The sequence below is a fragment of the Hipposideros armiger genome, unplaced genomic scaffold (genome assembly GCF_001890085.2).
Source record: "Hipposideros armiger isolate ML-2016 unplaced genomic scaffold, ASM189008v1 scaffold_260, whole genome shotgun sequence".
NCBI classification, from domain to species: Eukaryota; Metazoa; Chordata; class Mammalia; order Chiroptera; family Hipposideridae; genus Hipposideros; species Hipposideros armiger.
The window spans coordinates 1,434,122-1,447,341 of record NW_017731610.1 but is presented as its reverse complement, the minus strand read 5'-3'; the positions used below and the strand labels follow the sequence as shown (position 1 = coordinate 1,447,341).

Below are 13,220 nucleotides of genomic sequence, written 5' to 3'. Positions count from 1 at the left end.
AGATTTATTTAAGGACAAAAAGCAAAGAAAATGTGTTAAATGCCATCCCCTCAAGTTTTCCTTAAGTACTTTTGAAGGTGTTAAAGGAGCTTTTTTTTTTAAGTGCAATAGACATCATTTCATACAGTGCATTTTATCAGTGTAGTTCTGGTTAAGTTTGTTCTCTTCAACTTCATTTCATCCAAACATTTGTATGAGACCTCCTTCCATCTCGGCCAGAGCTGTACCTCAGTGGCCACCCCAGGTTCCTGACCTGGCAGCTTAGCACAGACAAGCCAGGCACCAGTTCAGGTCAGCGAATGGGGGAGAGGGAACGCTGCACCCGGGAGTCTGGACAGAACGAAATGGGCCGCAGTCGGGCCTGCAGAGGGCCTGCATGGTGTGTCACCGGGGACCCAGTTTTGTGAGGCACGGGCAGGGGTTCCTGGGAGGCAGCAGGAAAAGATGGACCCCCGGCCAGCCTGCCTGCCCTCAGCCCATTCAGCTTTGCAGAGAGCCCAGGGGGCACAGAATCGCAGTGGCCTGGGACAGGCCCATAAAGATCTTCTAGAACGGGTCAGCAAACTGCAGCTTGCGAGCCACATGCGGCTCTTTGGGTACATACATGTGGCTCTGAAGTAAATTGAAAATGAAAATAAAACTATCACTGTTTCACTTATAAAATTTTTAAAGGATATTATTCACATAATGGCGATTTCATTTGTTTTATGGCTCTCGAATAATTTTTAATTTGTGAGGGACAGGGTTGGCTCTTACGTCTCAAAAGTTTGCCGACCCCCGTTCCAGAAAACCATTGCCAAGTTTGCCAGTCTTGATACAACTTTTTAATAGTTCTGTCTACTTCTCATACTCAGTGGCCTTTTTTCTTCTATACAAGGGATAACATTTGGTGACAAGTGACTTGTTCTAAACCCAAATTTAAAAGGGCACACGTATTTAATACAGAATTAAAAGCTTACACTGACTAAGTGCTTACTTGCATCACCTCATTATCCCAGAACCCGTAGGACTTGAATTCATCCTGCTGTTGTCAATATTTGAGGTGAGCGGACTGTACTGAGACAGGAAGCTCTACGCCCAAGGCCATGTACGTTTGTTAAGTGACACAGTTGGGACTTGAGACCTCTTAGGACGGAACTCTAAATCTCATTTTGAGAAAATGAGATATTATTTGTGTAATAGAGGATACAGTTTTTTTCATGGCTGCCTTTTTTTTTTTTTTTAACATGCCTCCTTAGGAAGATCAGCCGGTAATTATTAAAAGGAAAAGAGGAAGGCCTCGTAAACACCCTGTGGAAACACCGTTAAAACCAAGTAGGTATTTGGTGTGTTTTCAGTTCACACACAAGGAATTTTCCAACTGATTTTCTAAGAGAGGTTTATTTTTGCATTTTTTAGAAGAAGACTGCAAAACAGATACTGGCATTATCACTGTAAGTAATTACAAACGATGACAGCTCTTCCCGTACTTGCTGTTGACCTAGAAGGGTACACTGCAAATTGTAGTATTTTGAACTTAATTTATTTAAGTATTTAAAAAGCTTTGAAAGACTTTCTTAAAACCTTTCAAAGAATATCTTGATTACTAATAGTTCCATATAATCATAATTATATTAGTTGTATGTTCTTCGTTCTGACTCCTTCCTCACTTATGAGTTTCTAGGACTTGCCTTCTTGTGGTCACCCTCAATGAAAATATAGAAATCAGCTGTGTTATATGGTTTTTGGACCGTGGCTGCATCCTGGAAGCTCCTACTGTGTCTCAGCATCTTACTACTTTCTGTGACATTCCATTTGTAATAAACTGCCCTGATTCCAGTGCAAGAAAGTCCTCAGTAATACTTGATCTTTTTAAACAGTCTTTATTTTTGACCCCGAAGCATATACCCCACAAAATCACTGTGCCAAGACTTCAATGCATGGGTTTCAATGACAGCATTGTGAGAGGGACAGACCTAGGCCCACTGACGTCACAGAAGCAAATGAGGTCCAAGCCTCCGCTCTGCCACCTACTCCCAAATCTGTGACACTGGGCCTCCCACGTGACCCTCCTGAGACTCCATTTCCTTGGGTATAAAGTGGCACAACAATACCTGCAGTGCTTATCTCATAGAACAATTATAAGACAGCAAAACCGAAGCGGCACATGTGACTGCGTTTGCAACATGGAAGCGGGTTTGCTGGGCTTGGAGAACGTGAGCAGCGGGCTGTGCTGCGCCTCCCCCAGGGCTCAGCCTGGAGCACAGCGTGGGAGGGACTGTGGCTGCCCCAATGGAAGCATAGGCATCTGTAATCAACTGCAGAAAATAGGATCCAAATGTGCTGCCTACATAATACATAAAGGTCCTGATCCTTCTGTGCAGTGCCGATTGACTTTCTGCGTGATGATGACAAACTGCTGACTTCAATTTTCTGATCGTTTGTTTAAATTTAGGTAGAACAGTCTCCACCTGGCGGCAAGCTGAAAGTAATGCAGACAGGTCTGTACTGACAGTGCTGCTGTGTGATCTAAGGGAGGGTGGGGGAGGCTGGCCCCGGGGCACCTCTGATGGGTTCCTTGTTGCTCACTGCAGCGGCCGCCTCCTTGGTAGCAACAATTGTCCTTATAGCCATGAGCGACGTGCCTATTAGCTTTTCCTGTGATCCAAGCCGTTCTCGGTTTTAGAAGTCCAGAAAGCCTTCAGAGAGGAGGGTGAAGGCAAGAAAAAGCAAAATAGGGAAGGCACTTTGCCCTGTAGAGACCATAATTTACTGGGTATGTGTGAGGGAGAAACAGGTCAGCCTGGGAACCGGGCACTCTTATCAAGAAGACAGGAATTCAGCTCAAGACCCCAATGTTCTTAGAAGAAGAATTTTGAATGGAGCTTGTGTAGCATACAAAGCCAGGATGCAAGAGATAAAATTGTTTCAAGGATTTTGTCCTGATTGCAAAACGTTGATAATAATTAGCTCTGGATGGTAGGATGATGAGAGTATTCATGTTATTTGTTACTGTTGCCTGCATTTTTCAGAATTTTTACAGGGTATATATTTCACAGTTTAAAAACTTCTACATAAAATCAAGAAGAGCCATCGGTGGGTTTTAAAGGATTGACTTAGGCAAAAAGATGAACGCAACAGCTGCTTTGGGTCAAATAAATAATGGTCAGGTCAGGAAAGGACGCATCTGACCACCAAGGTCAAGCAGATGTAGATTTTAAGCTTCTCCACATTTTACTATCTGTGATCTTTGATCGTACTTCAGTTTTTCTTACCTCTTGTAAGATTAAGGTTTGTCTGGTTTTTTAGGGGGAGGTTCTGCTTATGTTTGGCTTTTAACCAGTTACTGTTCACAATATTATATTTTAAATCCATACAACCAGAAATTTTGTAACTTGAATGCCCTCTAAAGACTCTAATTTAAACTATGATTACCGTATGTTTGGGGTTGTTGTTTAGCAGTAGTTTCCGGAATCTGGGTAATGATGACCTGTCTTTAACCAGTTGAAGACAGATTCTTGTTTTGTGGCCTTTTTCTTGGCTCAGCCCTTCAGTCTTCATTGTACATGGAACTTGCAGAAAAGCGCAACAGCTACAGTCTCAACCACTAATAAGAAGGGTTGCTGGGTGTCTTACGAGCATCCCCATAACTTTAGCTATTTTTATTTGAAGAAACCTCATTTTTCTTTCCAAGATACGTTCTCAGAAAAGTATAACATTTACAGAAGGCAAATACATGAAGAATAGGCATACACAACCTAACACAGACTTATCATATGTACTTTTTTAGTTACCATAGTGGAAGTATTTGGAGTCAAAAGAACTTCTGAGTTATGTGACTGAGCAAATTGCTTAAATCAAGTTCCTGGAGCCTCATTTTTCCTAAGTGTAACATGGGATTGAAATATTTGCAGAGCTGCATGGAGATTTCAGTGAAGTCTGCAGTCCTGACCTGCCGCTCCTGGTGGGTGCATCGTGGGGTTCCTGCGATGTCCCCTTCCGCCTCCCTTTCCGAGTTGAGAACAATGAGTTGCACAGCAGTGCACTAGTTAGCACGGGTACATTTGTAGGCAACAGGCCAGACTGTTGACACTTAATTTGACACTAATGAAGTATTAATGCAGACATTTCCTTTTTCTTAAAGATGAGTCCAGTAAAGAAGCAGGTACCCTGCAAGAAAGAAGTGTGAGCAATGTAAGTGTTAATTTTCTTATCGAGACATGTCCTTTAGAAATGAACTCAGTCAGTACTCAGGGGGCAGCCCTTTCAACTTTAATTTTATTGCTTCTAGGATGATGGTGAAGAAAAAACAGTGGCAAGTGTGCGTCGGAGAGGAAGGAAACCCAAGCGTTCACTCACGTTGTCCGATGATGCTGGTATGTTTCTAGCAGATGCTTGATTACAGGGCCTTGTCATTTCAAACTTACCCTTTTAAGAGTTTTTCTTTAGATGAGGAAAAATTCAGTGGGGTACAGCTAGTATTAATATCACATAAATACGTGTGAAATGGCTCTAATCCTATGTCAGAAGTGGTACGTCCCAGATGCTGTTCTGAGTCCATGTGAATTTTTCATGAATGCTGGCTGTGAACTGCCTAAGTAAACTCTCCCAAATGTGTTTGAGATTAAGTTAAACAGTTGTGAATTGCAAGTGCAGAAAGCAGGAGGAAATGGAAAACCACTTCTTCTGCCTCCAAGTCCGTAAGACCCTACGTTCCAAACTCCCTGACTCTGGCCTTCGGAAGTATCTTGGGAATTGTACAATCCAGGTGTTACCCTTCTATTTGAACAGAGTCCTCAGAACCAGAAAGAAAACGCCAGAAATCTGTTTCTGAATCAACGGAGGACAAGAAAGACCAGGAGTCTGAGGAGGAAGAGGATGAGGAGGAAGAGGACGAGCCTTCAGGGGCCACAACGCGGTCTGCCAGCAGATCAGAGGCTCAGAGGTAATGGGCAGCAGAGCTCCCCCAGCTCCCCGCCCGGCAAACAGTGTCAGGGCTCGTGGGACTCTGTTCATGACGCACTCGCGCCGCGGTAGAAGCTGTTTCTTCTCATTTTATCTTCAGCAAAGAGCACGTGCTCTCAGCCCTCGGACATTTCCTTCCTTGGAGAACCTGTTTTCCATCTTAAACCATTATTGAGGATCACGGCAGAATCTTTGCCGGGCTGTAGATACCAGCTTGGTGGAACCCGTTCAATTCCTTTACAAATATTGATGGAGCTTGAGTAGACATCTCTGATTCTGTGCTGAGCACGCAGGCGAAAGTGCAGGTACTGGCAGCTCAGTGCCTGCGTGCCGCGTGCCTCGCTCCCCCGAGAGAGGAAGCAGGCCCAGCCGGCCCTGTTGGAACGCGCGTCTGAGCAGCGCCCTGTAAGAGGTTGGTCCCATGAAATTGCCCACGGGTGACCCTTGTTAACTCATGTAACTGGTAATTTCCTGTCCCCCAAACCCTAGCATAGCTGGGAGCCTCTGGAAAAAAGTACCATGGTCAGGTGAGTTTGGGGAATGTCGCTGCGCTCTCGCCCTAAGTCACAGCGTTCATTACAGTGTTAAGGGCGTGGCAGAGGCCTCAATGAAAGGCACCTGTTTAACTTTGTCTACGCAAACAGTATTCGCTGGCGGCACGCCCGCCCCTGCCCGTGTCAGGCCTGTGAACATCAGTGTTGCTTTCCCCACGGCACATTTTGAGAAATGTTGCATCACTCTACAGTTAATAACTTTCTAGAGCAAGAATAGTTTCCACTTTCAGTGGCTTCACAAGCTATTAACCTTGGTATCATCTTCTGTGATTTCTTTATCCAAGATTAATCAAAAAGTTCAGGGACATTTACTTCAAGAGTATCACTTACTAACACTTGTCACTGTAGTATAATAGTAATAGTGTCTTGTGTTTACATAAAGACTTACAATCAACCCATTTCTGATTCCTCCAAACTTGCACTTTATTAGCCATTCATGCCATGGTTTCATTTCTCAAAGAGCCAGATTTTAGAACTGAAAGACTTCAGGTACTCATATGACTGAAAGGAAGGTGGGGGCCTCGTGTTTGTTTCTTAGGAGGGGCAGCTCAGATAAATGGAAGTCACAGAGTCCAGATTCGGCCGACAGGAGAGGGTGCGGGTGCAGCACCCCTGCATTCGGGTGCAGAACACCCACCTACACCACCACCTCCCTCTTAAATAGTTGTGGAAAGATCACCCACCACAGTGCCCCCCCCCCCAGAGAAAGTTCCATAGGCCTTCTTAAAGTAGCTCTCGATTTGCCTTTTTTTTTTTTTAAGCTGAGCCATCCTGCCACCTGTTGGCAGCTCAGCGGCTGCTCAGCTCGGGCTAGGAATCGAACCGGTGTTGCTCAGAGCTCACACTCTTGAGCGAGCTCTTAACCAACTGAGCCACTCGGCCGGCCCTCGATTTGCCTTGTAAAATGCACCCTTCAATGCTCTTCCGTAGTGAACGTTAAAATTTTGGATTTGCAGATGGATTCTTATCTCTTTAGTTCAGATTCCTTGGCATTGTGTGATTGTTTCCAGGTCCCTGGCGTCCTCATAATCTCAGATTCTCAGGGTTGGTGGGATCTCGGCGGGCCAGTACTGCTAACCCACTAGCGCCTCAGCCAGCAGCTGCTCTGACAAGGTCTTCCTGCATCTGCACGTGCCTCCGGGCAGGGAGAGCCGCCTCCTGGCACTGTCTTCTTGTGTTCAGTGGAAGCTGGCCCTCCATCCCCCTGTCCCTGAAACACGGGAAGGCAGCTGGCCTCTCTTCTTGTTCTGAGCCTCTCATTATCCCTGTTCTCCTCAGCGTATCTGTCTCCTCTTGAAGAAGCAAACGCTCGCACCAGGTGTGGGCTGATGAATGCCTGCAGAGGGGGCTGCCCCCCTCGTGTTCTAGACTCTGCCTCAGCATGCAGCCGAACCGCCATGAGTTCCCTCCGCTTGGACTGCACCCTGCTCAGCAAGTCCTTGTTCTTAGCGTTTCTGTGAGTGACTCAGACATCCCCTCACGTGGCATTTGCTGGTGCGGTGGACGGTTTGCACCTGGTTACGGGGCCTTCACGTTTAGCCTTAGGGATTGTGCTTGCTTGAGTCCTGGCCCCGTGTTCTGGCGCACGCGTCGGGGGCCTTCTCTTGTGAGCCAGTGTACTTGCTGTGTATCGCAGCGGCATCTTTCCCTGAATTGCTGTTCACCGCCGGGCACAGTAAAAGCCAAGCAGAGTGAGTCTCGGATGACGTGGAGATCTGCTTGGTAGCGAGCCCAGAAGACCAGCTGTTCTCCTGCTTTGGCTCCCCATTCCGACTCGCCACGAGGACCCTTGTCCTTTGTAAAGCGTCCCAGGGCCCGGGCGTTGAGTGCTACCACTGCCCAGTGTTTCTATAATCTATTTCAGAAAGCACCATAGCGAGCCATCTGCACGTGCAGCGTCCAAACTTGGCAGCCCAGACACAGTTTCTCCTAGAAATCGCCAAAAATTAGCAAAAGAGAAGTTACCTACCAGCAAAAGTGTTAGTAAATCTCCCCCATTAGGAAGGTAAGTCCCTGCTTACACTTCAAGTCACTTCTAACCCCGGAGACTGCTTTTGGTACAGTGATAACCTTCTTCCTAAGTTCCTTGAAGATTCTGTCTTGCCAAATAAGTGTCTTTGGGGATCACTGGTTTCCCAAGTGGAAACCTACTCAGAGAGGAGTAAGAAGGGTGCAGAGGGAGCCTGGGGGGCCGCGTCAGGCTGGCCTCACCCACGGCCCTCCTGCACAGGCTTCTGCTCGGCACCTGTGAGTCTGACACGCCAACTCCTGGCCACCAGGACCCAAGGCAAGGCGTGTTTTCTCCTGAGTGCTCACAGATCCGAATGCTTGATTAAAGCAGCACAGCATGGCCGGGCAGGTGACAGCCCAGAGTCGTTTCTGTTTTAGCCAGAGCATTGGTGGCGGATGAGGTGACAGGAAGGCACCCACCTCAGGCACAGCCAGTCTCCAGCTTTGCGCCTTCCGCCGCAGCCTGGTCATCTGACTGCCGCCCCCTTCCCATTGCTTGTGCGACTTCTTTCTTCAGTGCCCTGGCCACCAGCCCCCCGTAAGCCAGGGCCTTCCGTCCTTCACACACCCCCTCTTCAGGATGCCTCCCCCCTGCTTCGGCCCACCCTCATGTCTCCTTCCTGCTGCTCTTCCGATCAGGCCATGTGCAGGGGACAGTGGTGTGTGTGAGCTTTGTTTCGCCCTCTTGAGCTATCAGCTTCATCCTTGAGATCAGGATTTTCTCTTACTCCCTGTCCATTGCGTGACAGCACCAAAAACCACAGGACTCTCCACAGTAGACAAAACGGTGTGATGCCTCTTATCACCTCTGACCTTCACAGCGTACTTGGATGTCCGCGTTGTCATCTCCATGTAAGGGAAGTGATCTGAAGGACCAGGTGCCTCTCACATGGGTTCTCCCGTCAGTCCTCGCTAAGTGACGTGTGCTGTTTATCCTTGTTTTATGCGCGAGGAGAAGACTCTTCCATTCTCTCTCGGTATTGAACATGCAGCCCAGTCACAGGGAGTCTGCAGCTCTCACGAGCTCCCAGGTGATGCCAATACCGCTGGTCCCAGATCACACTCTGGGCGGAAGGAAAGGGCCCGGGTGACCCACTGGTGTCACAAAGCCGGCTCCCAGCTTCTGCTCTCTGCTGTGCAGTCTGGAGCAGTGCTGAACCCCGGCCGTTCAGTAGATGAGTGCTTGTGTGGTGACCGATGGCTCCTCTGGACACGGCTTGTGATGGGCCTTTCTCAGGGCACGAGTAGGTGATATGGATGGCGCTGAAAATACCTCATGTGCAACAACATTTCACTCAGTTTGAGTTTATTTACCTCTGCTGTCAAAGGAACAATAAGCAAAACATGTCTTCACGTTGGTGAAGCCCCATTTCTTCATGTTGTGCAGTCTTCTGGCACTTTTCATGTCCCAAGTCCTTTCATTCACCGGCATGACATCTGCTGGCTGACACGTGCCAAGCTTTGTACTGGGTGCTGCAAGTAGGAAACATAAAACTCAGCAGCTGTCTGATGGGGAGACGTGTGTGTATGACTTGCAAACTTTTTTGACAGCACCCCACACTAAGTATATACTTTGCAATACTGCTGCTGTAACTGAAACAAACGTTTTATGACTTAATAGACTTGATATCAGGGGTATACTCTGTTGTGTTCTTTTAATACGTTGTAATATAGTGACTGTAACCTGCAGTTTGAAAAAAAACCTGGTGGCGAAGTTACCATGGTAAGTGCGGTGTTGAAGACACAGTGCCGGGGACTTCCTAGCGCCCCTTGCTCTGTGACAAGGGCTTCCCAGAAGGAGTTGCTTTTGAACTGGGCTTAAAATGAGGTTTGCCAGATGGGAGGTGTGGGGTGACTCCAAAAAAACATCACATGCCGAAGCATGAAAATGTAAAAGAACGTCATGTGTTTGGAGATGGGGATACTCTGGCAGGACTGTAGGCCAGGGTGGTACGCAAGTCCAGGGTAACCGATAAAGGACTGTGTTTGTTATGCGCTAGATGACTTTGTCCTGAATGCGTCAGAGAGCCAAGAGATACAGACACAGACACAGATAGGCAGATAGGTGTAGATACAGGTAAACGGGATGGTGACATGACTAATTGAAGTTTCCGACATGTGATTCTCGTGGCAGATCAGAGAGCCAGGAGTTAGGCTGCTGGCAGGGAGACTGTGTAGAATACTCTTCCAGTCCCTGTGCCTGTTGTAACGGTGCCACTGTTGTCCGTGGTACCGCACTGTGCAGCGCAATGGTTCACGTGCTCAGATGGAGGCTGCAATCCTGCTGTGTTCTTGCCAGTTGTTTCCACTTGGGACAGTGTGTGTGGGACTGGCTGTTAATTATTTTAGAAGAGCTGGGGCCCAGAGAAGCAAGTCGATGTGACCAGCATCAACACCTAAAGTGTGGCGGGCAGAGCAGGACCAGAGCACAGGCCCGTGCCCGTGCCTCCAGCGCTCTGTGTGGCTGCGAGGTGTCAGCAAGTGACCTCTTAGCCCGAGCTCCTCTGCTGTCGCCTGTTCCTGTATCAGCATTAACCGGGTTTTCTCTCTGTGGCTCTCAAGTTCAGAATCGTTTTTTTAAAGAACTCCCCAGTTACTTGAAGCAGCTCCTTTTAACTCTGCCCCTGCCTTGACTTGTTTACTGCAGATCAAAGGCCCAGCTCTCCCCTTCTACCAAGCGCAAGCGGGAGACCAGCCCTCCCGGGGCGCGCACGCGCGGCCAGCAGAGAGTGGAGGAGGCGCCAGGGAAGAAGACGAAGCGATAATCCTGACTGCGGGGGCCGCCCCTCTGGTGGGGATGCGGTGGGGAGGAGGGGCCGAGCCCGAGCCTCGGGGTCAAGGGGTCAAGGCTCGTAGGCTTTTTTTTTTTAACCAGGGAAAGGACATGCATGTGCTGTAAGTTCCTAGGTGCAAGCTTTTCTTGTTATGTTTTAAACAGCTTTATAAACTATTGTTCATAGAAAATACTATGTACATTTATTTCAGATAAATGACAATAAGTTTACTTTGTATCTGAACTCAAAGTAGTTGTATATTTTAACCTGCAAAATTGGGATTTCCCGATGTGACGCATCACTAATGCAAACGCTTCCAGCCCGTCAGACACCAGGCTGCCTACTGGTCATCTGTGTACAGTATATAAACATGTAAAAATAGACTGTATTTTACTCTGTGTATGATGCTAATCAATGAACACTTTATTTATTTTACAGAGAAAACTTATCTGTGAACTTTACTATATATCTGTTTATTTTATTTTATTATTTCTTTTTAATAAAAAGGTTTTAAATGCTATGCAGTCATTAGTAGAAACGTTGTAGGCCTCTGCCTGCCCTGTAACTATCTGAATAGGAAGCGGCAGGAAACACAGAATCTTTGCATGTACTCAAGTAATGTAGTTTAGTTCGAGGGTCTCCATTGCTTTTCTGTTCACCGCTGTGACTCTTTTTAGATGATACTGGCATCTGTGACTTGACCACCAGCCTCACTGGCCTAAGAGGTTCCGGTTCAGGTCAGCTTGCACCCAGTCACCTACAGCAGGAAGCCCTCCATCCGTGTCTGCCCCTCCCCTCCCCACCCCCAGCTGTTCAAGACTTCACCCATACCCTTTCCATGCTGTCTTCTCAGTGAAGAGAAGTGCATTGTCCATTAGGTCAGTCCTATCATGCTTCAGAATTTTATGTTGTTTTATACATAATTATTTCACGATAGAAACTGGCTTTATTGCTAGATTCTTTTTTAAACATCTTTTAACTCCCATATGAGCAAACTGTCCAACTTAAGTTTTTCATAAGGTTAAACTTTTCTTAAGATCAAATTTGTCTCTCTAGCAATGATGTGATGAGTTGCCAAATAATTGAGATTATTTTAAAATGTTTTATTCATATTCTTGTTTTGTAATTAAAATTTACATTCAGTGTGTGAATATTTTGGGGGGATTCAATGTAAAGTGGATATTTCTGTCATTTTACATGGTTTCTTACTGAGGTTTTATATATAAATTATAAAATGTTTCCCAAAACTTTCGTGGTAAGAGTTTTCTTTCTGAACTTTAAAATTTCTCCCTGTGAAAACCATTTTTTCTCTTTAAATAATTGGTGTTAAATATATTGTTCCATTTTCACATTCAAATGTGAGTCTTTGGTGGCCTCTCTCTCGGTTGAATCGGACGTGAGTCTCCTTTAGGATCTGGAAAGGGCCTTGAGGATGAGGAACATGAGAATTCCTCATTTTCATTTACATGGTTGAGTTTAACCAAAGCTCAAAAGCCTAAAGTGACTTGTCTTAAAGTTAGTCAAGGATAGAAGCCAGACTGGGTTCCAAGGCTCCAAATTCCCTACCAATCTGTGCACTGTTAGTTTGGGTTGGTCGCCCGCAGTGCCTGCCTGCAAACGGATTCAGTCTGAACCCGGGTCCCTCAGCCCAGGGATGCCTGCCCTGGGCATAACCTCAAAGGACTAAGCAGTTGGCTTGTGAGGAAATGCCTCTCCGTAAAATTGGAACTAAATATCAAAACTGCATACGGAATTTCCTGGTGAGAAAGCTTCCAGTGGGTGTAAACCTGGGAGAGAGGAGAGACCCTCCCCAGGGGGCCCTGGAAGTCCGTGAGAGCGGTTCCTGGTCAGGATGATTTGGTACTTGTATTAGGAGGAGGGGTTTGGGAATGCTAAACGCCCTACAATGCACAGGACAGTCCCCGACTCCATTTCTAGCACTAGAAACGTCCCCAAATGCCAGTAGCTTCCTCCACAGACCTGCTGAGAAACTGGCAGACCCCTCAGCTCAGTTACTCCTGCCACCGCCTCACTTCTCCGTTCACGAACAACCTGAACAGCATATCTGCTTTTCCATCGCAGAGCTGAGACAAGGCTGGGGCCATAAAGCAAGACTTCCTGAAGGGCTCGTTCCTGTGACAAGCCGTGTGCCTGGTAACCCACATGAGTCCTTCCCCCCCAACTTCAGGCTGCGTTCCTCAGAGTGAGGAGCCCACCACCTAGCCTCCTGAAAGGCGGACCAGCTGACCCACCTTACCCACCCCAGTATGGCCATCAGGTGGCACTCTTCCCTACAAGATCTCCTGGTGACTTGGTGGCAAACTAGGGACTGAATTGTCTTCAAACCCCCAGGCCAGGGTTCTTTCTGCTAAACTCCATGGGAGGGAGAATTTGTATTTCTACCTCAGCAACAGGTTCACTTATCTTAGGACCAGAGTACATTGGAGGTTTTCCCCAAACATCTCTGCAACCCATAAAACCTAACTGATTTGAGATGGGGGTGGGGTGGGGAGTGATTCAAACTCAAAGAAATGCTGGAAAATGTTGCTTTCCTATTGGTTATTGTTTCACTTTGATTTTTGCTTTTTATTTATTCATCATCCTTTGTGCAGGAGTACATTTCCTAAAATTGCTGCTTCGCTATCTGTGATTAAGTCAAGAACAAGAAGTTTTTCATAATACACTGACAGAGACACTTGTCAGGGTAAGAAAAATAGTTGTATAGCCAGCATTTTCCACCGAACTGCTGCTCCGTACTGTTGTTGGGCTCCTAATGCGTGCACAGCACCAGGAATGCAAGGATGGACCCAAGTCTCACGGGTGACAATGTGAAGCAAACAGCTGAGCTGCACTGAGACTGGTGTCTCAGCAGTGGGAAGAAAACCGCCTTCCTGAGGGCAGACTCACGGAGGACTAACTCCTGGCAGACAAGAGGAAG

General features: G+C 47.0%; 1 protein-coding gene across 1 annotated transcript in view; it reads left to right on the top strand.

Moving 5' to 3' along the window:
- Window positions 1-11,522, top strand: part of BOD1L1 (biorientation of chromosomes in cell division 1 like 1) — a gene marked incomplete at its 5' end in the record, with an annotated part of 62,383 nt that extends 50,861 nt beyond the window's left edge. Inside the window, 7 exons of the mRNA XM_019656498.1 lie at window positions 1,239-1,314; window positions 1,399-1,433; window positions 2,435-2,480; window positions 4,124-4,173; window positions 4,271-4,355; window positions 4,771-4,924; window positions 10,156-11,522. Of these exons, the coding sequence (XP_019512043.1) occupies window positions 1,239-1,314; window positions 1,399-1,433; window positions 2,435-2,480; window positions 4,124-4,173; window positions 4,271-4,355; window positions 4,771-4,924; window positions 10,156-10,273 (564 nt within the window). The remainder of the gene's footprint in view (window positions 1-1,238; window positions 1,315-1,398; window positions 1,434-2,434; window positions 2,481-4,123; window positions 4,174-4,270; window positions 4,356-4,770; window positions 4,925-10,155) is intronic.
- Between the last annotated feature and the right edge of the window lie 1,698 nt (window positions 11,523-13,220).